This window comes from Sordaria macrospora, chromosome 1 (genome assembly GCF_033870435.1).
Source record: "Sordaria macrospora chromosome 1, complete sequence".
NCBI lineage: Eukaryota > Fungi > Ascomycota > Sordariomycetes > Sordariales > Sordariaceae > Sordaria > Sordaria macrospora.
In genome coordinates, this window is record NC_089371.1 from 4,335,507 (window position 1) to 4,362,417 (window position 26,911).

Here is a 26,911-nt window from a genome sequence, read left to right on the forward strand (position 1 = left end):
TGACCGCCTGGGACACGGCCTGCAGGAGAGTGGACCATGGTAGGCTTGGTAACGGGAAAGCTCCGGGCCTTCCAAGCACGATTTGAGATCCACTGATCGGGATCGGCCAGTGCAGGTGCGGTTTCACACAGTTGGGACTTCGTTTCGATCTGACTTCAGGTCACTCTTGCTGCAACAGTCTTTTTTCTCAATACTGACAACTGAACTCACTCTCATCCCTGTTGATCACCGGTTTTCGAACAGTCCAATTCAGCGCCCAACACCATCTCGGGTGTTCAACCATCTGCAGAGATCACGATACCTATCTGTCGCCGGACTTCTTAGCTGGTCTTTTACGCAGAACTCCATCGGCAGTCTGTGCCGACTCTGAACGCCATGCCCACTGTGCATCGATGCTATGCCTTTCTAGGGCATTGGACCATCTGGAGATGACGTCTGCCGTTGCAAAGCCCACTTTCTTCTCAGATTCTCGGAGGCTTCGGGTCTAAAATACGACCATTGTTCCTCGACACAATCATCGTTTACGCGAGCCTCGAGATAGTCCTCGATGATGATCGGCAAGTGCCGAACGAGAGCAAATATCTTGCCAAAAAGGGGTTGAGGCTCTGTCTAGGAAGACTCTTGATGATATGTCTCAAAGCGTCATTGACAGCAAAACCCCGAGGTTCTGGGCATGCATATTTGGACTGTAATTTGGTGGTCCTCGAGCTCCGCCAACGCGCGGCCGGCATGATGGAAGCAGGTTTGACCCAGCTTCATGGCGAGCGGTGGACACGGACAGCTTGCGCAGGTGGTCCTTTCATCTTGGCTTGGTCTTTTCTTGTGTCTTTTATGTTTTGTGGGATTGCATCTTGTCTTTTCTTTCTTTCTCCTTAGGATATCGAGAGTTGGCTTAGCAATGTGCCAACCTCTTCACCAAAACCATGACCCCTTTAGCAAGCGGTCGTAGGCTTCAACGTCTCTTTATTTTTGTCGTTTTCTTCCTAGTTTTTGGCTACCTCTCCTATCCTTCATTATCTCGATCTCAGGGATGGCAAGAAGCAGAACCGGAAGACGAATATGTACAAACAAGTTTTGACTGGGCAAGTCGGCCCATGAAATACCCGATACCCGAATCTTCACTTATACCGCTTCCGGAAGGCCCTCCCCGTGAGCTTCCGCGGATACAACATGTTTTTACCAAGGACGAACTCGACAAGGCGCATAACGAGACGCAGTTTCAACGGAGGGACGCCGTCAGGAAGGCCGCTCAGAAATCATGGAAGTCTTACCGAGCTTTCGCCTGGCGACGTGATGAGCTCACCCCGGTGTCGCTGACTGGGAAAAATAGCTTTGCCGGATGGGGCGCTACCTTGGTGGACTCGCTAGACACTCTCTGGATCATGGGGCTGAGGGCGGAATTCGATGAAGCGGTGCGCGCGGTGGGATCCATCGACTGGAACAAGGCATCGTCTTCTCATTGCAGCTTGTTCGAGACAAATATCAGATATCTCGGCGGCCTGCTCTCAGCCTACGACTTGAGTGATCAAGAGATCCTCCTGAAGAAAGCGGTAGAGCTAGGCGACATGCTCTTCGCAGGCTTCGACACTCCAAACCACCTACCAGCTAACTCTTTCAACTTCAGAAATGCTAAGAATGGCAAACTGATGGCCTCTTCACGCCAATCCCTTGCCGTCCTCGGCTCCATGTCCATGGAGTTCACCCGCCTCTCTCAGCTAACCGGCGATCCCAAATACTACACCGTCGTGGAGCAACTGAAAAGAGGGCTTGAAAAGACACAAGATCAAACAAACCTCCCCGGTCTATGGCCAAAGTACATCGACCTGATAGAAGGAACCCGGCCCACCTCCGACACTCTCTTCACTCTCGGCGCCCAAGCCGATTCCGCCTACGAATACCTCTCCAAGACCTACCTCCTCCTCGGCGGCCTTGATCCTTCCTACGAAACGATGCACACCAAAGCCATGGACGCCGCTGCCAAGCACCTCTTGTTCCGCCCCATGCTCCCTTCCGGAGACGATGACGCCTTCGAAGCCGGGTCTCCTCCTCCAGACATCTTGTTCTCCGGCAACGCCGTATCCACCCATCGCGACAAATCCGCCCTCCAGCCGCGCGTCCAACACCTCGGTTGTTTTGCGGGCGGCATGTTTGCGCTAGGCGGGAAGCTCTTCGACAGACCCGAACATGTGCAAATCGGCGAGCAACTAGCTCGGGGGTGCGCGTGGGCGTACGAAGCCTTTTCCACGGGTATCATGCCCGAGGTTTCCGAGGTTGTTCCATGTGAAAACGCCCGCGAAAAGGACGGTCATCATCAGCATCTCACCCAGCAATGCCCCTGGAACGAAACCAAATACCGAATCGAGAAAAGGAAAGCCGCCGCTGCTCTCAGTCACCGCTTCACCTCAGACCCCAACCCCGACGACTCCGACCCTAGCACCAGCTCTGCCTCTCCCCAAAAGAAACCCCTCCCCCTTCCCAAACCCTTCACCAAAATTTCCGACCCGCGCTACATGCTCCGCCCGGAAGCCATCGAGTCCCTCTTCATCCTCTACCGCATAACCGGCAAAAAGGACCTCCTCGACGTCGCCTGGCGCATGTTTTCGGCCATTAGCAAGGCCACCGAAACCAAGTTTGCGTTTTCGGCTATTGCGAATGTGCACACGGCGAATCCCGGGCAGCCAACCGTAAAAATGGATTCGATGGAGAGTTTCTGGTTGGCGGAAACTTTGAAATATTTTTATCTGATTTTTAGTCCTGAAGAGACGACAATCAGCTTGGATGAGTGGGTGTTTAATACTGAGGCTCATCCTTTTAGGAGGCCTGGGGTGGAGGGGGGTGTGAGATGAGGAAATGTTGGAGAGAGGTTGAAGAGAGGTTGAGGAGAGGTTGAAGATAGGAATGGTATGTCGTGGAGAGATCTGTTTCTTTTTCAACGTCTTCTTTGTCTTTTCGCTCTTCCGATTTGGTTGAATCGTTGGAGCTTATCAGTCTGAGCATTACGTTGGTGGGCACGTGTAATACATCGTCCTTAGAGACAATTCCCTTTTTTTATTATTTGGGGCAGCATAGATGCATATAAACTTGGAGGTAAGGGGCATATACAGGCACAAACATGGAAAAAATGGAGGGAAAGTGTACATAGAGGTAATCATCGCCGTCATTGACAAGTAAGGGTAGCATACCTATTCGGATGGGGATATATGAAAAGAAAAAGAAGAGGGACTTATGGTGGAGATCCTAAAGCGTGTACCTACCTTGTGCTAAAAGAGATTTTGTTCAATTGGTTTCCTATTCTTACAACGTATTTCCACGTCCCTAGATCCGCCTCCCGTCCTTTTGATACTATACAGATATGCGTAGTTCATCCCACTTCCCATGTCTTCCATCCCATCTCATGAACCAACCCCATTTCTAGAAATCATCATAACGCCGTTGCAAATCAACCGTCCGTCGGGCCCAGCCAAGTGCTGCTCAAGTAAACAAACCCCTGACTGCCCCCTGTCCTGACACGTGAAATCCTCCATGCACGTTCCTCTCCTCTTGGTCCGATCAGATGAGTAGTTTTTCAAAACAACCACACGGAGAGTAATCGTGGGATCGTAAGAAAGCGGCGATAAGGATTGTCGTCAGGAACGCAAAAGCCGGGCAGTCGAATCCCGACCGGAAGTAGAATTCTGCGCAACAACCTCATAGCCTTGCGGTATTCAACCCAACCCAGCCGCGGAGAGCCGAATCCCGAGCCGTCATCCTTTCTGACCTGACACTGCCGTACTCAAGGTCGCAATAAGGTTCTCGCTCTCCATTTCTTCCCATCTAATGCCGTCCAACTCGTTGCCTTTGTGAATCCCTTTTCTCCCACCTCCCTCTACTCCCCTTTCGGCCCCTCAAACCTCCCCTCACGTATGCAAATCCCGATCAATCCCATCCCTCTCCAGCCTCGCCTGCTCCAATATCTTACTATTCTGCGCATCCCTAAGGCGATTATTCCCCACATAGCCGCCAACCCTCTCCTTCCGGTTCATCTTCTCCAGCTCTTTGCGGGCCTCCTCGCGGTCCTTCTCGGGCAAGCCCCACCACTCGCGCAAAAAGGCCTCCTGCTCGGCCTTCCGGCGCGCCTTGCGCTCGCGCTCGCGGGCGCGCTCCATGCGTAGCGCAAACCACTCCTCGCGCGCGGCGTCCTGCTCCGCCTGGTTGGCGTGCAACTTCATGCAGCTGTTCATGACCCGGTGGGGCTCGCGGCAGGCAAAGGGGACGGAGAAGGTGCGGCCTAGGGCGCATTCGGCGAAGGCTGTGAGGATTGGTGGTTAGTTATTAAATGCTAGAGAGAAGCGGGAGGGTGGGTAAGAGGCTAAAGAGCTTGCTTGACAACCAGATACCAGCCAGCTACCAGCTACCACCGTCACTGAGGGAAAAGTGAAGAAGAAGAAAAGGGAAGGGGTAACATGGGGAAAATAGAGACACAAAGCCTAAAGCCCAAGGGAACAAAAACTAACCCTTAATCTCCTCGGTACATTTACTCCTGACCCTGGCGTAAAAGATGTCTCGGACTTGGGCCTCCTGTGACGCCGAGAGAGGCAGAGGGTTTCTGGAGGGCATCGGCAAGTGCTCTACGTCCTTCTTCGTTGTGCCATTGCTGCTGCCGCCGTCGCTGTTGGCGCCCCCAAACATTGTTGATGGGGTATCGCCGCCCATGGTGATTGATCGTTTAGGAGGTAACGGGAAGTCGGTGGGTGGTGGTATCGTTTGTGACGGTCGTCGAAGGTGGAGGACGAGGAGGAAGAAGATTCGAGACTGAATTCGATAGCGAGTTTGTTCCGGATCAATTGGCTTGCGGGGACATGGGGGTTTCAAAGGGAATAACTATGGGATGATCTTCTTCTTCCGGGGCGAAGGCTGTGAGAGTTGAATTGGACACGACTGCGGATCGTGTGGTAAAAATATTGCTGTCCGGTAGTGCAGCATCACAAAGCTGCTGTTTACGAGCCGTCAATATGATGGAGGGCCTGCGGAGTACGAACTACAAAGTACCTTTGCTTTGGGGCCTGGACCCCACCAGGTACCTGCAAATGGTGCCATGCCAAGCCATCCGTACAGCGAAACCCGCCCACTCCGCCGGTGCACCGTGCTACACTGCCACTGCTGTATTTTACAGGATTCATTTCTTTGTTTACTTTGGTAAAGGAGCTTCAGTCACATTAAATCCTTTATAGTCAAGCGTTGATGATACGGATGATGATTTTGATTTTTACGCTTCAATGACGATAAGTAATATAGACAGACAGCTTTTTGGATAGCACGCTTGATCTCTCCACAGGCCAAGCGACAACATGTTCGGGAAGACACAACCACGGCATATACAGACGCCACACATGGAGGAGAACGGGACCTTTCAGTCCTTCTTGTCCTCAGCCTCATCACCATCCTGAGCCTTTGGCTTCTACACCTCTGGCTTCAAGACTTGAGACTTCTCCCTCTCCAGCTCCACACTTTCCCTTTCCTTCTTTCCCTTCTTGCCAAAGTTGAGCCAGCTTACACCAGGCGCCTTGTTCTCCTTTACAGACTTGTCCTTGACATTGCTGGCTGAAGCCGATGGGCCGACGTTAGGACTGCTGGTAACACTCTCATAGCTGCGAGCCAAGAATGCCGGGTTAAAAGCATCCTCGCCGAGGTCCTCGAGGTTATCCATGCTCGACCGATCGCCGATCGAAACGCCTCTATCCGAAGCACTAGCCGTACTACCGGGTCCCTTCTTAAAGAGGCCACCTCCCGAGCGACCCGCAAGGCTGAACTTGCCTGAGCTCCCCTTACGGAACAGCTTCCGGACAACGTTGTCCTCCTTGAAGCTGCCGGCCAGGCCCGTGCTAAGGGCCTCCGAGGGAGTATTGGAGAAAGAGTGGTCGAGGGAAAGAGAATCGTGGGATTCGGTCATGGAGACAGACGTCCGCGTAGGTTCCAGCAGCATCCCATCACGAGACTTGCGAGACTCCGTAGGAGATTCCAGCAACATCTCTATCGAGGCAACAATCGGGGTCTCGTGGCCCGGAGATGCCGCACCTGAATCCTTGTTTTTAGCAGTCTTGTCCTTCCCTTTGTCCTTCGCTTTCTTCGACCCATCCTTCTCCTTCTCCTTCTTGAACAGTGACCCTATACTGAAGGCTGGAGCGTTCGGGTTCAAACGGCCCATGGCTTTGTCCTTATCCTTGTCCTTATTCTTGTCCTTGGACGCATGCTGCGGCGGAGGCCTGCCAATAACACCGACCTCATGAACATTAGGCAGTGGACCCTCGTCAAGAATTTCGTCGTCGGCAGAGGCCAACGTCGTCTTCAGCGCAGACGGCGACCCATGAAGGGACGGCCGACGAGATGGGTTTCTGGACCAGGGAGCGTCTTGCGGCCAGATTCGGCCGGTTTTGACAAGCCCTGTTCCGTCCGAAGCGAGTGGTGGGCCCCAAATCGACCCGGATTCCGTGGAAGGCCGTGGGAACTCGTTCGACGCAATGCTAGCAGGCCGAGGACTACTAGGGTCACGTTCACCAAAGATGCCAGCTGCTGGCCTCGAGGAGCTCGCGAAAGGGTTGAAACTGCGTGTCGAAAACATGCGCGAAGCGGGGGCTGGGCCTTCAAGTAGCTCGGGAGTAGCCGAGTGTCGGTTGAATACGTTCCATGTGCCCGAGAGGCTAATACGTCGACTTTTGGCCAACGCGTCGTCGTCCGTCTGGCGAGGGAAGGACTGGCTCTGCCCTCCCTTGAGGCTTCCAAGCATTGGTCCCTCGGTCTCCATGACCTTTGCAGCCCTGGTTCTCGGGAAAGAGAAGAGGCTGCCTATCTTGCGCTCGGAACCCACTGCAGTACTGGGCGACCCTATTCCGGTTATTGCGTTCAATGACCGGTTATCGGGCTGATCCCCGGTAAGTGTGGGAAAGGCCAGGTTCGAGGACGATCCATGCGGGCTACCAAGTAAGCTGGGAGATTCCCCTGAAGATGTAGGCGATTGCGGCTCGTTGTCCAGAGAGTTGCCCGACTGCTGAAGGTAATTATCAGGTACGTATCTAGCTGTCGGGCTCGGCCCGTCATCGTCCATGTCATCCAGAATGTTCGAGGGAAGCAAAGCCGTAGCGGATGGACTGAGAGGAGCAGAAGCGGCCCTGGAGTTTTCGTCGTGACGCTGCATGTCCGCCGAAAGGCCCATCATAAATGGCCCTGGAGCAAAGCCCGGGGGTACATTTGCCGACCTTGCGCTGGCATAGCCGCTATTAACAGGTATAGCCGGATCAAGCTGTGAATATGCCGGTAACGGAGACGGTACCGAAACGTTGGCAAGTGAGCTAGTCGTTCTGCTTCGTCTCTTGGTCTGACCAAGCGCCCCAGCGCTCTCAAATTCGAGGCCCGAAGTGTTTGCCTGACTGTAAAGACCGAAAGTGGCGGGGGGGATTTGCTGTATCTGCATCGCCAGGGAGCGAATATGATCGTCAAGTCGCCGAGTAGTCCTGGTCTCAAAGCTCATCGTCTCCTGAAGATCCCTATGGCGCCTATGCCAGTTTCTCCTGAGCTCAGCTTCTTTCTCGCGCCATTCTGCATCTTCTTCACCACCCGGTAGCTTCTTGCGAGCTTCCTCTAGAGCCCGAACTTCCTCCCTGAGCTCTTTCAGCTTCGCTTCCAAACCAACGCAGGTCTCCGCAAGGTCGCTGTTGGTGTCGCGCAGTTGCGCCACCTCTTCATCATGGCTTTCCTGTAGATCTTTGGTTTCCTGCTCGAAACCCTCCCTCCCCTTGCGCATATCCTCTATGTCCTCTTCCCATTTAGCGATATCGTCGTGAAGCTTGGCGTGTTCGTTTTGCTTCTCTTTATAAGCCTTCTCCTTGTGAGCCTTCCGGGAGAGGGCATTACGCATCACCCGGTCAGTAAGGTTGACATCTCTCCTCAGCTTTTCAGTCTGCTCCTCCTTTTTCTTCTGCTCTCTTCTCTTCTCCTGCTTTTCAGCTTCCAACTCATTCAACAGGCGTTTGATGTCATCGTCCTCCTTGGTGATCAGCTGTGTCACCTCTTCTGTCTCTTTCCTAATACTCTCGAAGCGTTGCGTCAACTCTGGCAGCGTTTGTGTAGAATCCTCCGCAGATTCTTCCCGTGCCAGAGACTGATCGAGGCTGGTTGTCGAGGGCGAGTGACGTCTGGTAACCGTATTGCGGCGAGGCCCAGCGGCAGCAGCAGAAAGGCCATCCCGGGTCGAGGGAGCGACACCCTCCAGAGCTGTTGCTGTCTCCAATGCAGGAATGGGAGGTCGTGAAGAGGCATTCTCGTCCAACGGTTCGGACTGTTTCGTGCGGTTGGGTTCTTCGATCGTAAAGCTGGAGGGCAGCCGGGCATTACCGAGTTGAGGTCGTCCGTCTTGAGCGAAAGTGCGTAAGCGTACAACCCGACTGCCGGCCTGGAAGTTGTTGGATCCCACGGCAATGACACGGACGTTGTAAAAGTGGTCTGGCTTGAGGCCACTGACGACTATTGCTGGATCTTGGTTTGCCGGAACATCCCCAACTGTAGAATCATGTTAGGGTTTCGCCTTCTTGCGTGGCGGACTGGCTTGCCACCGAGTTCCAAAGGAGTTTGTTCCAGACGTCTACTCACCAACTACCCCGTTGACTTGAATGAGAAACTTCTGGACAGAGCGGTTGGGCGGTGCGCGTGTCCAGTTGACTGTTGCGGAGTTGGGCTTGATACCGGCGAGCGAAACCTCGGGGGGATCTGGCACATCTACGCCGAGAATGCTTATCAGTTCAGGAACTGGTTTCCATAGCGTCTGCCATGCTCGCTGCACCAACCTGTAAGCGCATGCGCACGCAGTTAGCTCACGGCCTGAACCGATTCGAACGAGACGACGACATGATGGGACGACAGATGCGGGTCCAACCTACCAAAAGACAGCTCCACCCGTCAGCAACATGCTGGCATGCCTGAAAGCCCAAAGATCAATGCGAGCCGTCGTGATGGTGTTGAGGGCAGAGGCGTGTAAAGACGTCGCAAGGACGCGAACACGGTCCGGAGCAACAGCCCAGCAAGACGCAAAGAGACTACAGGCTGCCACCAAGTTGAGAGCAGTGTTCTTGGACTCCGTAAACCACCAAGCAATGACGGCCGAGGAGATGAGAACCGTGGTCACCAGCGATGGCCATGAGGTCCATAACATAGCGCTGCGATCAGTGCGAACAGGCCAGCTTGATGTCGATATTCCGAAGAGTCAGGCCGAGGTAGGTAGATCCCAAAGTCTCCAGCGATGATGCGAAGCCCGGGAGGGCGCGACGATGTCGGCGACGGTAGAAATTCGGATCGGATCTTGGTGGAGGGAATAGAGGTTATTCGGTTATCGTCGTGGTTGTCGCGACGGCCACAATTCTGGCCAAGGAAAAGAAAAAAACAACACCAAAAAGGGGGGGTTAAGGATAGGCAAGAAGATACTTGCGTATCTTTTGTTGTACAAAGAAGAGAAAATAAAGATGTGTACTGAGAAGACTTCCACAGACTCCCTCCTATCATCCGTCGACTGTGGTTATGGCCGGGAGTACCTAGCGTGCAAAAGAAGAAGTGAAGTGGAATGTGTCCAAGCTGGAAAATGGAGGCCCACGACAGGCGGGAAAATCAATGTTATGGCACTCTGGGCCAGGTGGTTGCGAGTTGTCAAGACTTGATGGAGCCTGGGACGTTGCATACAGAGTGGAAACCAAACTGAAGAGAGGTGGAGGTGGGTTCGTGCAGAGACATCTCTGAAAGTTTGATACTGGAAGCGACAAGTCACAGCGGCCGCGGCGTGAGCGGGCATCCCGTCATGAGCCACCTCGCAGCTCGACGGGCGGGCGGTGGCAGCAGCAGAAGGGAACTGCCTGTGCTTTCCCTGCAAAAGGATTTTCTTCTGCAGTGGGCATCCACATCCCGACGTAACATCCTCGTCCCCTGCATTCCCTCTCCAGGAAGGTTTGATGTGTGTCTGTTAGTATGATGCACCAGATACTGCGGTTATTCTTAACAGAACGGCACTTGTACTCATGACTGGTGCATGCTGAAACATCGTGGATATCAGCCCATGCGGTGCACTCTTCTTGACTTACTATCAGACCAACTCCAGACTATCGCAGCATCTCTATTTGTATTTGCCTCCTCGCTCCTTCACAAATGGATATTCCTTCGGCCTCCAGGATCTCCGTAGCCGGAAGTTGTGGAAGATCAAGTTTGCGATGATGCGCCCATCTCAACCCCGCCTGCCGCTTGTTAATCCCCCCGCTGTTCTTCCCAGCTTGCCCAGTCGTTAACGCTCGCTTGAAGAGGGACTGGTCAGTCAAAGCAGGCGAGAAGGAATCAACTGAATGCTCGCGGAAAATGATGTGCGCGACAATTCTCTTTTCTGGTTAGTACTTAGAGGCCTGTTTCTCGTTCACGTGTCACGGTGGTGAAAACAAGTCCTTGAAAGTTGAGTTATCAACTGTGGAAGAGCTGTCAGTCAAGGGTCTCTGTGTGGACTGTGGAGGTCATAATTCTCTCTTTGATGCCACGAGGAAACCCCGCCTTGCCGTTCTCTCTTCGGTATGTGTTAGTTGCAACAATAGGGTCTGGATCAGGGACTGAAACCAGGACATTCAGCGGAAGGCGTCTTTGTTCATTGTTTGCACAGGCTCAGGTCGGGTGATATCCCGGAGACTCGCATACTGGGGGGAAGAACGTAGGTCTTGTCCTGAGCAAGAAGTGTTTACTATGTCTGTTTTCGGAACTTGAGGCTTTTGATATAGATGTGCTTGCGCCTCAAAGTTTTCATACCGGTTGATAGACCCAGGTGTAATGCTTGTACGATGTTGCACAAACATCAAGTTATCATTGTGCTCTCCATTGCACAGAGAGTCTGCTGGTAGTTGACTCTTTTCACCACGTACTCTCGAGATAGGTATCCTATCTTTCCCGTCTTTGGGCCGGGCGGCGACTTTCACAAGACTGAAACACAAAGTTGCTGGCTCTGGAGAATCAACGGATCAACCTATCTGCCCGCCTGAATCTACAATGTCGGCCGAAGGTTGTTCGACGCCTCTCACTAGGTAAACTGCTCGCTTTTATATACGTAGCAGTCTGCCTATACTTAGCTGGAAGGCAACAGTAAAGCATCGCCAAACAATTTTTCTTGGGGATAAAGCTCAACTCATCAAAACCATCTGCTACGCCTCCGGTTTCCCAACAAATCCCACTTACACGTCCCACGAACTGCTGGCATGCTAATCCTCGGAACTAGACAATGCATTCAGGCTGGGATTGCCGTCTATAACCCCATTCGGCGTTCAGACATCCGGGGTAAGGCTCTGCTTTGTATGCGGGACGAAACACAAATAGGCCCTGAATGAGCCGTGGCTTTCCCAAAGCCTCGCACTTTTGTAGGTAGTGTATGTGATATTGCCTCGCCCTTTGTGCGTACAGTTTGGTGTCACCAGGTGTCAGCGGTTGGAAACCTGGCTCACTGCTACACACAATACCCGGCGGGCATTCCGATAGTTGGCATTCACATCAACCGCAAAATACTTTCTGCCTCTGAGTCGACAGCTTGGAATACTCAACGAGAAGAACGTCGGACACTCATCCAGATGGGACTTAAAGCAGCTTGTTGACGGCTCTCTGGATAGGTTCATGTATGACATCAGTCAAGACTCAAGAGAGACTGGCAAGTTGAGAGAACACAAAAAGTTCCATTTCCAAACTCGCGGTGTCCAATGTCAGCCAGTCAGCAGGACATCAGGGGAACTTGAAGGGTACCTGGCAGTCCAGCACAAAACAACCCCCGTGACCAGCCTTGTCCGCTAATAACGCCAATTTGTGCGGTTGGATTGGCCGGCCGTGTTAGTCGCTGCAGACCGCCGAGGTACCTGGCCGGTAAATGATATTGCGGTCTTACAGGGGATCGTCCAGACACTTGCACCAAGTCGGTAAAGTGCGCGTGGGTTGATGTGGGTTGCAGGCGTTGACGATGGGGAACAGCCAGTGCAAGTGCGGTTTTGTGCCGGTCTGCTGCCCTGACAAGAGGCCGGAGTAGAACTCATCAAACAGACGGGATTGGATTGTTGAGAGAAGGAAACCGTCCTCGTGATTCTGGAAGGTTGGGTGTTGGGGGGTGATCCTTTGCTCTTTCCGCCTCACCGGGTATGGGCATGTACAACGAACTAAGAGAATTGAAGAAAGGAGTAATGTTGCCGGTTTCCTTCGTTGCTTCCGTTGGAATCGCGATCCGTTTGCCATTCAAAAAGAATTTGTCATGCAGGTTTTTGCAATTCAGAAGCATATGATTCTGAAAAGAAAAAAGGCCCCTTAAATGCCCCTTTGGGACTTTTACAGACGACGCTTTACCATACTGCGTATAATCCCACTCTGCAGCCACCACATGCCCTTTTGGCGATATCCACTCAGGACCACTCCCCAAGCACACCAAGCACCCAGCATCCCACTTGGATTGCTGACCTTCCTTGTCTTACTGCTTGAACCGCGGCAGACCTTCGTCATCACAGATCCGCATTCCTTGGGCAGTCCCCCAACACGGAGCATTCCTCAATCCTTTTTCTCCGTCCTCACAGCACCACGAGACGGGAATTGAACGAGTCGAAACCACTCACGCCCACCACGTTGAGTAACCATACCATTCGAGACGACAGCTATTGAAAGGCCGGGTGGTCAGAGCCTAATATCTTCCCTACGCACATCGGGCGTTCATCCGGCCTTCCCGACCTCGCCCAACACACTAGAGAACCCCTACCGGTCGCCTACTGGAAGTCGAGAATCGAGATTGCGGTCGACATTACATAAAAGTTCCAGACCGCATGCAGTCTTGACATTTGACTGCCCCGCCATTATACATACCGACTACCGACATATCAACAAATACCGCCTCTCCCTCCCCCCCTTTGACGATCAAGAGACACATCCTTCGACGACAAAACGAGTAGCAATTGCCTACCATGCAGTACGTCAGGAGTCTCGGCGACTCTGTCTCTACCGCGTGGAACTCCATCAACCCTGCGACTCTCAGCGGTGCCATCGACGTGATAGTCGTTGAGCAGGAAGATGGAACCCTTGCATGCTCTCCCTTTCACGTGCGTTTTGGCAAGTTTTCGCTCTTGCGCCCATCCGAAAAGAAGGTCGAATTCAGGGTCAATGGCGTCAAGCAGGACTATGCCATGAAGCTGGGCGACGGAGGCGAGGCCTTCTTCGTCTTCGAAACCACAGACACCATTCCCCAGAGCATGCAGACGTCGCCCATCGTGTCGCCCGCCTCCAGCCCTCCGCTTAATGCCGAGCAGTCAGGGCCGCTACAGGAACCAGAATTGCTCGATCTGAACTCGGTAGAAGGCAAGACCCGTTCATCGAGCTTCAACCACAGGCCACCTCCTGCAGCTCTGCTAGCACGAGACGGTAAGCTTCTTGTCCATTAGCTACATCAGCAAGGTTGACACACTGACAAGCATGGGTGTTTTCTTCCAGGGTTACTCACACCTCGTTCCGTATCACCAGACCCTATCAAGGGTGAATGGTCCCCGTTTCGCCCACATAGCGATGGACTTCTTCGGCAGTCAGCTCGAAGAATGCCAAGCGATGGCAGCACTCATGAAGGTTCAGAAGAAGGCGATAGCCACACCGAAAGATCCCGTAGCCCGCCGCCGCTTACACCACCCGAAGCTCTTCAGAGGGCAATGAACCTCTCGCGAGAGCTTGCCGCCGCCAACATCCCTAACCACATCAGCGAGACCGGAGATCTCATGTTGGATATGGCGGCGTTCAAGAATAATGAAGAAGATGCCTTCCGGGCCGAGATTCTTGCGCGCAAGATTCTCACGGAGGAGCTTGATGGCAACTACGACATCGGCGCACTCTTCGGTGTTGACGAGCATGGAAACCTTTGGATCTACAGCAGCATTGCGGCGAAGGAGGCTGCCATGAAGAGGACGATGGACCCCCTACGCTCTGCGTCCCATATGGGCAACATCGATGCTGCTTCCGATCCTGGCTACCAGAGCGACGCTAGCGACACCTCAGCCGCCACGACTCTACCGAGTCACAGGAGAGCTGACTCTGATGTCGGCCAGATGACCCTGCAGACGCCCCCAAGCTCTCCCGGCACTTCGGCAGCGGGTGACCCCAATAGAAACTACGCAAAGACCTTGCGCTTGACTAGCGACCAGTTGAAGGCTTTGAACCTGAAGCCCGGCGAGAACTCGATGAGCTTCACCGTTAACAAGGCTACCTGCCAGGCTTACATGTTCTTGTGGAAGCACGAGGTGCCCGTGGTCATCTCGGATATCGATGGAACCATCACAAAGTCAGATGCACTTGGCCATGTGCTGAACATGATCGGGCGCGACTGGACGCATGCTGGCGTAGCCAAGCTATATACTGATATTGTAGCCAACGGGTACAACATCATGTATCTGACAAGTCGATCCGTCGGTCAGGCCGACACGACACGAACATACCTAGCAGGTATTGTCCAAGACGGGTACCGTCTCCCACGCGGACCTACGATTCTATCACCCGATCGAACCATGGCGGCTCTCCGCCGTGAAATATACCTCCGCAAACCCCATATCTTCAAGATGTCCACGCTTCGTGACATCAAAAACCTTTACGGGCCCGATCGTACACCCTTCTACGCCGGATTCGGCAACCGTTTTACGGACCAGATCTCGTACCGCACTGTCGACGTGCCTCGCAACCGCATCTTCACCATCAACTCCAACGCCGAGGTGTCGCTCGATCTGCTCAGTCTCAACAAGCTCAAGCTCAGCTACGTCAACATGACCGAGGTTGTCGACCACTACTTCCCGCCTGTAACCACGCTTATCAAGGGCGGTGGTGAGGATTACACGGATTTCAAGTATTGGCGTGACCAGCCCCTGGATCTCGACGAGTTCTCTGCCAGTGATACTGAGGATGAGGGCAGTGGTAGCCGAAAGATAACTGCTCCAGCTGTTGTCGATGATCACGAAAGTGAGTACGAGGATGACGACGACGAGGAGGTTGGTGATGGTCTTGTGGACAGTTACATCTCCAGGGACTCGGTGGATGATTACGAGGAGGGAAGTGTGGCGAGCGAGGACGAGGATTACGATGGAGAGTATGACGGAGAGGACGATGAGGAGGTGGAAGAAGAAGAATATGATGAGGAAAGCGCGCACGATCATATGGCCGATTCGGCTATGATGGACAGCGTGTATGTGGATGCGGATGCTCATGGTGAGATTGCTGGGGAAGAGGAAGTTGAGGGAGCAGAGGAGGCTGATGATGTTCAGGAGAAGGAGATGGTCAACGAGGAAGAACAAGACGATGGAGGGCTCGGCGCCGAGGAAGAGGAAGGACTCAGACGGGCCGCTGCCGACCTCGAGCAGGCAATGAAGGAGCAGAAGAAGAGGGAGCCAAGCAACGCCCAGCTGCAAGTGCCCGTCGAGCAGTCTAAGGACAGGTCAAGCTCGGCTTCGCCCAAGGTGGTTGAGCCGGATGCGGATGCTGAGATGATCACTGGGATTAAGGATCTTAGTGTCGAGAAGGAGGTCAGCAGCTCGAACTAAAAGAAGCATGTACAAACACGAGGGGAGGGAATGTGAGCGGTTATTGTTACTATGGGGAGAGGAGATGTTATTGGAGACTTCGAACAGCGATAGATATATACAAGGAGGATGGGAGCCCAGTCCCGTTTTTTTGGAGCACCTGGGAGGAAATGGAGGGGGAGGATGGAGACAAGAGGTATCAGATCCTTTGGGCGATTTCCTCACATTGCATAGCGCGGCGCAAACTGGGAGGGAAATTCAATGTACTTGACATTTACGGTGCCAACTTTAGTTCATCATTACTCCTAGACATGTCTATCTTTATCTTGTTTTGCAAGCTCGGTCTCTATTCACGATATTTTCAGTGTGTTTGAATCTTGTGTAGGTATTATTACTAAGGAATAAGGTACGAGGTGGCATAAAAGTATGGGTGATATTGGGTGGTCTCTGCATGCTCTTCCTTTTGGCTCTGATTGAAAAGGATAATGACAAGTGTAAAATTCATTAGCTGCTTGTTTGTAAAGTTGAGCTCACTCTTTGGATGCTATCACCCTTTTCGTTTCCCTACTCCTAAACGCCATGACACCGCGAAAATACACCCGGTCAACAGCCAGACAGGACGCTTGTGTCCCAGACGATGAGCTGTAAATGGTGCTAAAACAGGGACCGGCGATAACCAAGCCACCGAAAAGAGAATATATCCTCTTCAGAACATATCCACATCCTCCATATCCTCATTATCATCACCATCCTCCCCAAACAAGTCATCCACCGTGCCACCCTCCACCCCATCCCCGCCAATATCCTCCTTCTCTATCCCCTCCATCGTATCCCCATTCTCTCCCCCCTTCTTGCTGCCGAGGCCCATCGCATCCTCCATATCCTCATCACTATCCCCCTCCTCATCCTCACTCGCTTCATCATCCCCGCCCGCAATCCACCCATCCCCCTTCAGGCCCCAACTAACCCCGTTCAACACAAACCGCTCGCTCGGCAACCGAACCCCCCACTCGTTCACGCTCACCTTGGGCAACGCCACCTTATTCTTCTCCCGCGCCATCTCCATCATCCACTCCTTGCTCGTACCTCCACCGCTCCCGCCGCGGAACTGGAAGTTCAGCCGACTGGCAATGGCCAGCTGCACTGCGTTGCTCGTAATCGTCGCGTCGCCCACGTTTACCGGGGCGGCACCAGAAGAAGCCGAGGGCCGCGCGCCCGCGTGCGAGGTGTAAGGGTCGGCGGAGAGGTGTAAGGCGTCGGACAAGACGGACGAGGTGTGTCGGTAGGCGAAGTCGAGCAGGAGTAAAGGGACGCGCTGCTCGAAGGCTGTTACGCCCTGGGCGGTTAGGAGGAGCTCGATCGTGCGGGCGTCGCGGGGGCGGGGGTTGGAGGCTACTGAGGAGGCGGAAGCGGCGGTGGAAAGTACATTGGGATTATTGGGTGCTGTTGTTGCTACTGCTGTTGATGATGATGATGATGATGGGCCTGCTACGGTCGTGGTAGCTGGTGGTTGAGAGGCGCCTGCTGCTGAGGGTTGGGTGGCTGCTGGTTGGGATTGGGATTGAGAAGCTGCGGCTGGTGCTGCCGACGACGCGTTGTTCTGGCCGCCGGGCGCGGGTGTGCCGTTTGGGAGGGGAGCCGTGGTTGCGGCGGCGGCGGACATGGTTGTGTGACTGCCGCCGATGGAGGGGGGAGGTTTGGTCGATTGGCTGTGAGGGTTGCTACTTGAGGCGAAGCTGAGTTGTGTGTATAGCTCACGCGTTGTTCCGACTAGTTTGACTCCCTCCGGGTTTCTTGTAGTGTAGCTGATGGATGGATCGGCAGATATCGATGTTCGGTATGATGTTCGGCGCGGGGAGCCAGCCCTGAGCTCTGTTCGCGGTTCGGGATGTCTTATCGATGGCGTCGTGTGAGAGGACAAGTCCGCGTTTGGTCGTGCAGGCTATCTGAGGTGATGCTCGTAATTGTGTTTCGGAAGTTGATGTTGCGTCTTTGGAAGGGTTGGGTTTGTTCAAGAATAGCAGAAAAAGGGAAAAGGCTTTCGGGTGAAGGTAACGGTGGAAAGCTTGACCGGGCGTGAGATGGAAGTTCGAAGTTCGTTCATCGACACGCCGACCGGGCGCCAAGACCAAGCCGCGGCACTGAAGCGCATTCAGCAGCGGAGGTTGCAACTGGAGGATCGCTCGCACCGTGCCGCAAAAGGGCTCAAAGGGCAATATGGCCTGCCGTAGGAGACAGCACTGACCATAGCTTATTTTCACCTGGGCGATAGCGGCATTGACATTTGCATGAGATGAGGGGCATTCACATCGCCTCCCGGTACAACTGCGAATCCCAAACCCCACCATGGCGTCTGCCGATGCATGGAGTCAGCGAGTCGAGAAACCTGTAATTCCCGGTAACTTTCAGGTACACAGTACGTACCAATCCCTGTATCAAACCTTGCCTGCCGATTTTTCGACTGAAACAGGCGTGAATTGTGAAAGAGTCATATCAAATCCCCAGATTTTCATAAGTCCCGAGTCCTTTTTGTACACTCGAAGCGGGCCTCATCTTCATAGCCTATATCTTGTAATACTCCATCTCCATATCTCACTTGACTTTGAATTCAACCCCACGCTAGATCTCAGGCTCACATTATCGTCGAATTGGGGAAACAGCACGATACCAATCTCATACACAAAAGAGGGAAACAAACACCATGGAGACAACACTTCCCCTCCCCTTCCTCGTCGGTGTCAGTGTCCCTCCCGGACTTAATGACATCAAGGAAGGCCTCAGCCGGGACGAGGTCTCGTGTCTTGGCTGCGTCTTCTTCGAGGTCAAGCCCCAGACTCTCGAGAAGATCCTCAGATTCCTCAAGCGCCACAATGTCGAATTCGAGCCCTACTTCGATGTAACAGCCCTCGAGTCTATCGATGATATCGTCACTCTTCTGGACGCCGGCGCCCGCAAGGTGTTTGTCAAGACCGAGCAGCTGGCCGACCTCTCCGCATATGGCTCCCGCGTTGCCCCCGTTGTCACTGGAAGCAGCGCTGCTCTTCTCTCCTCCGCCACCGAGAGCGGCCTTTTGCTCTCCGGCTTCGACCAGACTGCTTCCGAGGCTGCCCAGTTCGTCGAGGAGGCCAAGAACAAGAAGATCACCCCCTTCTTCATCAAGCCCGTTGCCGGCGCCGATCTTGAACAGTTCATCCAGGTTGCCGCCAAGGCCAATGCCATCCCCATCCTGCCATCCACTGGCTTGACAACAAAGAAGGACGAGGCCGGAAAGCTCGCCATCTCCACCATCCTCTCAAGTGTCTGGAAGTCTGACCGTGCCGATGGTCTCCTCCCCACCGTTGTCGTTGATGAGCACGACACTGCCTTGGGCTTGGTCTACAGCAGTGCCGAGAGTGTGAACGAGGCCCTCAGGACACAGACTGGTGTCTATCAGAGCCGGAAGCGCGGTCTCTGGTACAAGGGTGCTACTTCCGGAGACACTCAGGAGCTCGTCCGTATCTCGCTTGACTGCGATAACGATGCGCTCAAGTTTGTCGTGAAGCAGAAGGGCCGTTTCTGCCACCTTGACCAGTCCGGCTGCTTTGGCCAGCTCAAGGGTCTCCCCAAGCTCGAGCAGACTCTGATTTCGAGGAAACAGTCCGCCCCTGAGGGCTCCTACACTGCCCGTCTCTTCTCCGATGAGAAGCTTGTCCGGGCCAAGATCATGGAAGAGGCCGAGGAGCTCTGCACCGCTCAGACTCCCCAGGAGATTGCCTTCGAGGCTGCCGATCTCTTCTACTTTGCTCTTACCAGGGCTGTCGCCGCTGGCGTTACTCTTGCTGACATCGAGAAGAGCCTTGATGCCAAGAGTTGGAAGGTCAAGCGCAGGACTGGTGATGCTAAGGGCAAGTGGGCCGAGAAGGAGGGTATCAAGCCTAACGCGTCCGTTCCTGCTGCTACTTCGGCCCCCGTCACCAAGGAGGCCGCTCAGGAGACCACCCCCGAGAAGATCACCATGAGACGTTTCGACGCCTCCAGAGTTTCTGTCGAGGACCTCGATGCTGCCCTCAAGCGCCCCGCGCAGAAGTCGTCCGATGCCATCTACAAGATCATTGTCCCCATCATCGAGGACGTCCGCAAGAACGGTGACAAGGCTGTTCTGTCCTACACTCACAAGTTCGAGAAGGCCACTTCTCTTACTAGCCCCGTCCTGAAGGCCCCCTTCCCCAAGGAGCTCATGCAGCTCCCTGAGGAAACCATCTCTGCTATTGACGTGTCCTTCGAGAACATCCGCAAGTTCCACGCTGCCCAGAAGGAGGAGAAGCCTCTTCAGGTCGAGACCATGCCTGGTGTTGTCTGCAGCCGTTTCTCTCGCCCCATTGAGGCTGTTGGCTGCTACATCCCCGGTGGTACCGCCGTCCTCCCTAGCACCGCCCTCATGCTCGGTGTTCCCGCCATGGTAGCCGGCTGCAAGAAGATTGTGTTCGCCTCTCCTCCCCGCGCTGACGGCACCATCACTCCCGAGATTGTATACGTCGCTCACAAGGTTGGCGCCGAGTCCATCGTGCTTGCCGGCGGTGCTCAGGCCGTGGCTGCTATGGCCTACGGCACCGAGAGCATCACCAAGGTCGACAAGATTCTCGGCCCCGGTAACCAGTTCGTCACCGCCGCCAAGATGTTCGTCAGCAACGACACCAACGCCGCCGTCGGCATCGACATGCCCGCCGGCCCCTCCGAAGTTCTCGTCATCGCCGACAAGGATGCCAACCCCGCTTTCGTTGCCTCGGATCTCCTGTCCCAGGCCGAGCACGGTGTTGACAGCCAGGTCATCCTGATCGCCATCGACCTCGACGAGAAGCACCTTCAGGCTATCGAGGACGAGCTCCACCGTCAGGCCATGGAGCTTCCTCGCGTCCAGATTGTCCGTGGCTCTATCGCCCACTCCATCACCGTGCAGGTCAAGACGGTCGAGGAGGCCATGGAGCTCAGCAACAAGTACGCTCCTGAACACTTGATCCTCCAGATCAAGGATGCCGAGAAGGTGGTCGACCTTGTCATGAATGCCGGGAGTGTGTTCATTGGTGCCTGGACTCCTGAGTCCGTTGGCGATTACTCTGCTGGTGTTAACCACTCGCTTCGTAAGTCACAACCCAGATTTTCCCCCCGTATCCTGATTAAACTTTTGCTAACATCAAAACGATGCAGCTACCTACGGCTTCGCCAAACAGTACTCCGGTGTCAACCTCGCCTCATTCGTCAAGCACATCACCAGCTCCAACTTGACCGCCGAGGGTCTCAAGAACGTCGGCCAGGCTGTTATGCAGTTGGCCAAGGTTGAGGAGCTCGAGGCTCACAGGAGGGCGGTCAGCATCCGTCTTGAGCACATGAGCAAGAGCAACTAAACGAAATCAGTTTTTTGGAGTAGTAAAAAAAAAAAAGAAGAAAAGTAGAGGGTTGTTGATATGATATGATATATATCTGGTTCATTTTGGGCACATAGAGAGCAATGATAGAGTTTTTGGATGTTATCCTATGATATAATATGTCATTGCTGGTGTAAGCTGATGATCAGTACATGAGTGAAGCTGTAAGTGGGAGAAGAAAGAAAAGATAGACCCTGGACAATCCTCCCATCTTCTGATATCAGACGAGGCCGGGTTGTGTTCATCCCTTTTACCCATGGTAGTTAATGAAAGGCACAGACGATCAAAGCATGCAATACGAGTTCATCAATGCTGCAGTACATACACGAAGCGCGTCATATGTACATACTGCGGTAGGTTACTTGTACCGTGCATTCCATTTGCATTAAGAAACCCCTTTCTTCTTTTTTTCTTTTTTTCTTTTTTACCTCTCTATTTTCGCTCATCATCTGTTTGGGAACTGAACTCGGGAGGCGGCGGGTTCGTTTTGGGACCCTGACCTGACTTGGACCCCTAGCAGGGATACCTCTAGGTACAAGCAGAAGATCCATTGTCAATGCCGATGACCGCTCGGGACACTGGGTGCATCGTTTTTTTTCTTTCTGTCCGCCATACCTAGGTATACGCAGTACCCGTTATCTCGAGTTCCGAACCTCCCTCGTTTTTTGAAAGGGTCCGTTCAAACAAATTTTGTTTTTCCTGAACATCCGGTCTACCCGACGGGAGTTCCGAACGAAGCGGGAAGGAAGAAGCGTTTTCACAACCAAGCACGTTGACCGAAGGTTATTGAAAATGGGGATATTGGTCTGTCATTTATGTAGAATATGTTCGTGATAGTACCTAGCTTCTGGGCATATCTTGGCCCGTGACATTAATGATACCCTCAGTATAATTAGAAGGGGTGTCTGCATGTCTCGTCTTGTCTTGTCTTGTCTTGTCTTGTTAGAGGACCCTTCTGACTTCTCTCGGAGGAGGAGGATTCGATATTCACATGTCATGTCCGAGGATCCCAATCCCAATCCCAATCCCTTCTCTTCCGCGTATCAAATCATCCATCCATTCATCCACAATAAAATTGGTCGCGCTGGACGCTGGTGCTGATAGGTAGGATTTACGCCGAGCGTACGGTTTCTGGTGCCCAAAGCCCAGGAGTCTGTGGATCTCTTCTGGATGGACCCTTGATTTTCCGGACATACCATTCAGTATTTTGAATGTTTTCTGCGGTCACATCCCCTGGAAGAAATCTAGCTGAAGAAGAAGCAAACCAAATGGAAGTTATGTATTCCTGTTCTCCCCACTGTTTGACCTTCCACAGCCTATCTATCGTTATTGTAGTGTACCAACAGGCGCTGCGGTCAGAATAAATTGGTGACATGATAATGCGGTCTCAGAACAACAAAACACCCGACGGGAGCCGTTGGTCAACCAAATGCCAACAGCCAAGGGCCAAGGGCCAAGAATCCCCATCCGTTATATCTCATCTTATTAATTCTCTGTGGTGATGTTTCGTTCGGTGTGTCTCCAAGTTTGAAACAACGTTGGGTCCCCCCTTGGACGATGTTGGGCCCTTGGCTCCCTCGCCATGGCGGCTGGGCGGCTGGGTCGGCAATGATAACGGGGCTTGCCGTTCGATCTGACTTTGACTTGTTCCACATCACTTGTGTGCCTTACCATCCATATGTACATGATCAAGGGTTCGGCCGGATCAGGATATGTTTCGATGTTTTAATGTCCGGTTGGGACAGTAAAGGTGAGATATAGGCTGGAGGCCGCCGTGACACGCCCAGGACGGTCAGAAATAGGGATATCTTTGCCTGGGAGAAGGTCACGGGAATCACGGGACGAACGACATTGCATTGCGATTGACGAAAAGGTTGAACCTGTCCAACATCAACGACCTTTGCGTCGAGGAACAAAGCCGTGTGAAGATAAGAATAGGATAGGGGACGGAAAGCAAACATGCCCGCTTGAGATTGATAGGTGCTCAGCAAACAACCAAGCTCTTGGCCTCGAAGCGCAGTTCACAGTTTGCTGTTACCTAGTGCCGCTCTCGTCAGCCTTGGTAGTGGAACCTTAACTGCCAACACCGCGTAAGTGCGCGTGTAAAGATGGGAACTTGTATAGATGGATAAGATTTATTGTTTTGGTGTTGATTGCGAGACACTGCGGCTGCTTGGCTGTGCTGTGCTGTGGTGTGCTGTGCCCTGTCGATCGAAAACAAAAAATACGCGGATATCTTGACAGCGGGATACCGAAGACGCCGACGGATTCTAGCAACATCCCGATGATTTTTGATAGCACCACAGAGTTGCTGCTGTAGGGGCTGTTGGATGTCCGGATTTTCCTTGTCATGAATGGATTCGATGTTGTTCGATCTACGGCACCAATTCAGTGAACATGCGGCGGTGCTTTTCTCGTTCAATGTACGTCCCCGTCATCGATCTTCTTGTCCATGACCTCGGTGGCTGGGCTGGTTACGAGTTTCCATTATTCCCATCGCCGGCATCACCAAGTGCCTACCAACCGCCCCCGGGTTTGATACTGTGTGATTTCATCAATATCAGCGCCGGTTTAATACATACCCCGTGTTGTGCCCCCAATCTGGGTATAAGACGAGACGAACGGAATAATGATGATGATAATGGGCTGAACGATTCTGACCGTTAGGAACCGGCACTGGCGTTGGGACCGCAAGGCCTCAGTGGCTCTGTTGCCGTGGGTGACAGATTGGTGGAGTAGCGGTAGTGGTAGCGGCGCTTGGATGTTAGTCAGCGGATAACCCTGGAATGTCTCTTTCCCTTCGATTTCTCTGCCCATGTGGTCCTGAGGTGATGCCGGGGATCTGGTGCCAATCGTCGCTGATCCGAACCCGTTCTGCCATTCCCGCAGCTTCCCGGTGCCATACGCAGTTGCTCACAGGACAAGCGCAGGGGCACAGGGGCGGGCACAGGGAGTCGGGTACAGGGGCACTGTTTTGGTGTAACTGCCCACTGGGGCATCCACAGTCCGCGCAATCCCCAATCCCAGGAACTTAGCAGCGCCGCGGCACCGAGCGAGCCAATCCGCATTCCAATTCTTGCCCTTTCCATCCTTCTTTCTTCTCACATCACTTCGGGTCACTCCTTGATCTTCACTCTCTTTTTTGGGCGACCGACTTTTTATATTCTTTGCTTTCCCCTGTTCGTCTGTCGTTCTTTCTTCGACTTCCTTTCGTTGATTTCCCCTTTTCTTGGTCCGTTCGAGTACCAAACAATTCCGGCTCTTTCATACTTCTTGGGTTCACCTTTCGGCCCCTTGGACACTGGCCACCACCTTCTCTTCTTAACTGGATTCCATTAAAATACGCCTTCTTATTAAGAGAAAGTGCTGGGAAACGGCGGACAACTAAACAGCTTTCACGGTTTATTAAAATAATTCGTCAGGCCATTATCTGAGAAAGAGGATTATCGACTACCAATCATGCATCTCTCATCGTCGCTGCTCATCGCAGCTCCCTTGCTCGCCACCGTATCGGCCGAACCTATCAGGATACCCCAGCGCGATGTCTCCCTGGTATCAACATCACAGGAACTTGCCATCCGAGCACTCCCGGATTCGCCCAGCGGTGGGTACGCCCCGGCCGTTGTAGACTGTCCCAAGACCAAACCGACACTCCGGAAGGCCCTGGATCTCTCGAAGGAGGAGAAGGACTGGGTATCGACGCGGAGGAAGAACACGATCCAGCCCATGAGGGACCTGCTGAAGAGGGCCAACATCAACGGGTTCAATGCCGAGGCTTTTATGAACGAGGCCGCCAAGAACATCTCGCAACTGCCCAATGTCGCCATCGCTGTCTCGGGTGGTGGCTACCGCGCCCTCATGAACGGCGCCGGTTTCGTTGCTGCAGCGGATAACCGGATCAAGGATACCACGGGCGCGGGTGGCATCGGAGGCTTGTTGCAGTCCAGCACGTATTTGTACGTAATGTCGTTTATCTTTTTTTGTCGGTTCTTGTCTGGTCTTCGAGTGTTCGAGTGTCTGCTGCGCATGCCCGCTGCTTCTTGTCACTAAGAAATCAAGGATGTGATAGTGGATTGCTAACACTGCATGTAGGGCTGGACTTTCCGGCGGTGGCTGGCTCGTTGGCAGTTTGTTCTCCAACAACTTCAGCAGCGTAGAGAGCCTGCTGAGCGAGAACAAAGTTTGGGACTTTGAGAATTCCATCTTCAAGGGACCCAAGGAGGCTGGCATTAGTACTGTCAACCGCATCCAGTACTGGTCCGAAGTGGCCAAGGAAGTTGCGAAGAAGAAGGATGCCGGCTTCGAGACCAGTATAACAGACTACTGGGGCCGAGCATTGAGTTACCAACTGATCGGAGACGACTTGGGCGGACCCGCGTACACCTTCTCCAGCATTGCCCAGACCGACCACTTCAAGAAGGCCGACACGCCCTTCCCTATCTTGGTAGCTGACGGTCGCGCGCCGGGAGAGACCATCATCTCGCTCAACGCTACTAACTTCGAGTTTAACCCCTTCGAGATGGGCAGCTGGGACCCGACCGTCTTCGGCTTTGTGCCGACCAAGTACATCGGCGCCAACTTCACCAACGGTGTGATCCCCTCGGGCGGCAAGTGCGTCCAGGGTCTCGACCAAGCCGGCTTCGTCATGGGCACGAGCAGCACGCTCTTCAACCAGTTCCTGCTGGCCAACATCACCAGCTACGAAGGCGTGCCGGACATACTCATCAAGGCCGTGACCTCCATTCTCGAGGACATCGGCGAGAGCAAGAACGATGTCTCCCAAATCATCCCCAACCCGTTCCTGAACTGGAACAACAAGACCAACCCCAACCACGACTCGATCGAGCTCGACCTAGTCGACGGCGGCGAGGACCTGCAGAACATCCCGCTCAACCCGCTCATCCAGCCCGTCCGCGCCGTGGACGTCATCTTCGCCGTCGACTCTTCCGCGGACGTGACCAACTGGCCCAACGGCACCGCCCTGCGCGCCACCTACGAGCGCACCTTCGGCGCCATCTCCAACGGCACTTTATTCCCTACGATCCCCGACGACTGGACCTTTGTGAACCTCGGCCTCAACAACCGTCCCTCTTTCTTCGGCTGCGACGTCAAGAACTTCACCTTCGACGCCAACTTCAAAAACCAGACGGTCCCGCCCCTGATCGTCTACGTCCCCAACGCGCCTTACACGGCGCTTAGCAACGTGTCCACCTTCGATCCGTCGTACACCATGTCGCAGCGCAACGACATCATTGGCAACGGGTGGAACTCGGCCACGCAGGGCAACGGCACGCTGGACAAGGAGTGGCCTACTTGCGTCGCGTGCGCGGTTATCAGCAGGAGCTTGGATCGGTTGGGACGGCAGACGCCGGCGGCGTGCAAGACGTGCTTTGAGAGGTATTGCTGGAATGGCACGGTGGATTCGAGGGATACGGGGGTTTACATGCCTCAGTGGAAAATTGCGGATGCGCATGCGGAGGATTCGGGAGCTATTGGGAAGATGGTGAATGTTTGGTCGTCGGTTGTTGTGGGAGTTGTAGCGGCTGTTTTGCTGTTGTAATTGTAGGGGAATGGATGGCAGAGATGGCATGTCTCCGTCTGTCTGTCTGTCTGTCTGATTCGATATTAGACCAGACCAGAGATCGTGAAAAATGAAGGAGGGAGAGGAAGGAGAGGGTGTTAATGTCATGTCATGTCATGATGGATCATGGATCATGGAACAACGGGGGATATTGGGATGATGGATATACCACTGCATGCATGGCTTTAGTGATACATACTATGATATCTGACCTTAGCGTTTAGTTTTAGCAAACTGATTGCTCCATCATTACCTGTACCCATCCATGTTTTGTCCTCTCGATAAAGCTTTGATGGCCTTCCGCGGTGTTCTGCTGGTGGGGTTGCCCGCAGCACCTGCCTCGGCCGCCACTTCTTCCTTCCTTCCTTCCTTCC

At 53.6% G+C, this 26,911-nt stretch overlaps 7 protein-coding genes across 7 annotated transcripts; 4 read left to right on the top strand and 3 right to left on the bottom strand.

Moving 5' to 3' along the window:
* Positions 1-923: 923 nt before the first annotated feature.
* Positions 924-2,846, top strand: SMAC4_02865 (uncharacterized protein; the record flags this gene model as incomplete). The annotated part of the gene is made up of 1 exon (XM_003348320.2): positions 924-2,846. The coding sequence occupies one exon, from the start codon at positions 924-926 to the stop codon at positions 2,844-2,846; it is 1,923 nt and encodes a 640-aa protein (XP_003348368.2).
* A 1,050-nt stretch (positions 2,847-3,896) lies between these two features.
* Positions 3,897-4,957, bottom strand: SMAC4_02866 (uncharacterized protein; the record flags this gene model as incomplete). The annotated part of the gene is made up of 2 exons (XM_003348321.2): positions 4,494-4,957; positions 3,897-4,288 (listed from the first exon to the last, which is right to left on the bottom strand). Exons 1-2 carry the CDS (start codon positions 4,690-4,692, stop codon positions 3,897-3,899), a joined length of 591 nt encoding a protein of 196 aa, XP_003348369.1. The 5' UTR covers positions 4,693-4,957.
* A 267-nt stretch (positions 4,958-5,224) lies between these two features.
* Positions 5,225-9,772, bottom strand: SMAC4_02867 (uncharacterized protein). The gene is made up of 3 exons (XM_003348322.2): positions 8,910-9,772; positions 8,623-8,816; positions 5,225-8,532 (listed from the first exon to the last, which is right to left on the bottom strand). The coding sequence occupies exons 1-3, from the start codon at positions 9,179-9,181 to the stop codon at positions 5,438-5,440; spliced, it is 3,561 nt and encodes a 1,186-aa protein (XP_003348370.1). The 5' UTR covers positions 9,182-9,772; the 3' UTR covers positions 5,225-5,437.
* A 2,609-nt stretch (positions 9,773-12,381) lies between these two features.
* On the top strand, positions 12,382-15,873 carry SMAC4_02868 (uncharacterized protein). The gene is made up of 2 exons (XM_066089855.1): positions 12,382-13,425; positions 13,495-15,873. The coding sequence occupies exons 1-2, from the start codon at positions 12,972-12,974 to the stop codon at positions 15,573-15,575; spliced, it is 2,535 nt and encodes an 844-aa protein (XP_065945685.1). The 5' UTR covers positions 12,382-12,971; the 3' UTR covers positions 15,576-15,873.
* Positions 15,874-16,120: 247 nt separating this feature from the next.
* SMAC4_02869 (uncharacterized protein) lies at positions 16,121-17,217 on the bottom strand (the record flags this gene model as incomplete). Its single annotated transcript, XM_003348324.2, has 1 exon — positions 16,121-17,217. One exon carries the CDS (start codon positions 17,215-17,217, stop codon positions 16,261-16,263), a length of 957 nt encoding a protein of 318 aa, XP_003348372.1. The 3' UTR covers positions 16,121-16,260.
* Positions 17,218-18,097: 880 nt separating this feature from the next.
* Positions 18,098-20,983, top strand: SMAC4_02870 (uncharacterized protein). Its single transcript, XM_003348325.2, has 2 exons — positions 18,098-20,671; positions 20,739-20,983. The coding sequence occupies exons 1-2, from the start codon at positions 18,256-18,258 to the stop codon at positions 20,933-20,935; spliced, it is 2,613 nt and encodes an 870-aa protein (XP_003348373.1). The 5' UTR covers positions 18,098-18,255; the 3' UTR covers positions 20,936-20,983.
* A 3,088-nt stretch (positions 20,984-24,071) lies between these two features.
* Positions 24,072-26,783, top strand: SMAC4_02871 (uncharacterized protein). Its single transcript, XM_003348326.2, has 3 exons — positions 24,072-24,912; positions 25,049-25,753; positions 25,813-26,783. The coding sequence occupies exons 1-3, from the start codon at positions 24,416-24,418 to the stop codon at positions 26,153-26,155; spliced, it is 1,545 nt and encodes a 514-aa protein (XP_003348374.2). The 5' UTR covers positions 24,072-24,415; the 3' UTR covers positions 26,156-26,783.
* Positions 26,784-26,911: the final 128 nt, after the last annotated feature.

Bases quoted from the DNA above. Each gene is read 5' to 3' on its own strand.
- SMAC4_02867 (XM_003348322.2), bottom strand. From the start codon at position 9,181: ATGTTATGGACCTCATGGCCATCGCTGGTGACCACGGTTCTCATCTCC. The intron at 8,817-8,909 runs GTAGGTTGGACC...ATGCGCTTACAG, and splicing joins ACGGGTGGAGCTGTCTTTTG to GTTGGTGCAGCGAGCATGGC. The intron at 8,533-8,622 runs GTGAGTAGACGT...ATGATTCTACAG, and splicing joins TCAAGTCAACGGGGTAGTTG to TTGGGGATGTTCCGGCAAAC.
- SMAC4_02868 (XM_066089855.1), top strand. From the start codon at position 12,972: ATGCAGTACGTCAGGAGTCTCGGCGACTCTGTCTCTACCGCGTGGAAC. The intron at 13,426-13,494 runs GTAAGCTTCTTG...GTTTTCTTCCAG, and splicing joins AGCTCTGCTAGCACGAGACG to GGTTACTCACACCTCGTTCC.
- SMAC4_02870 (XM_003348325.2), top strand. From the start codon at position 18,256: ATGGAGACAACACTTCCCCTCCCCTTCCTCGTCGGTGTCAGTGTCCCT. The intron at 20,672-20,738 runs GTAAGTCACAAC...AAAACGATGCAG, and splicing joins TGGTGTTAACCACTCGCTTC to CTACCTACGGCTTCGCCAAA.
- SMAC4_02871 (XM_003348326.2), top strand. From the start codon at position 24,416: ATGCATCTCTCATCGTCGCTGCTCATCGCAGCTCCCTTGCTCGCCACC. The intron at 24,913-25,048 runs GTACGTAATGTC...CACTGCATGTAG, and splicing joins TTGCAGTCCAGCACGTATTT to GGCTGGACTTTCCGGCGGTG. The intron at 25,754-25,812 runs GTTCCTGAACTG...AGCTCGACCTAG, and splicing joins TCCCAAATCATCCCCAACCC to TCGACGGCGGCGAGGACCTG.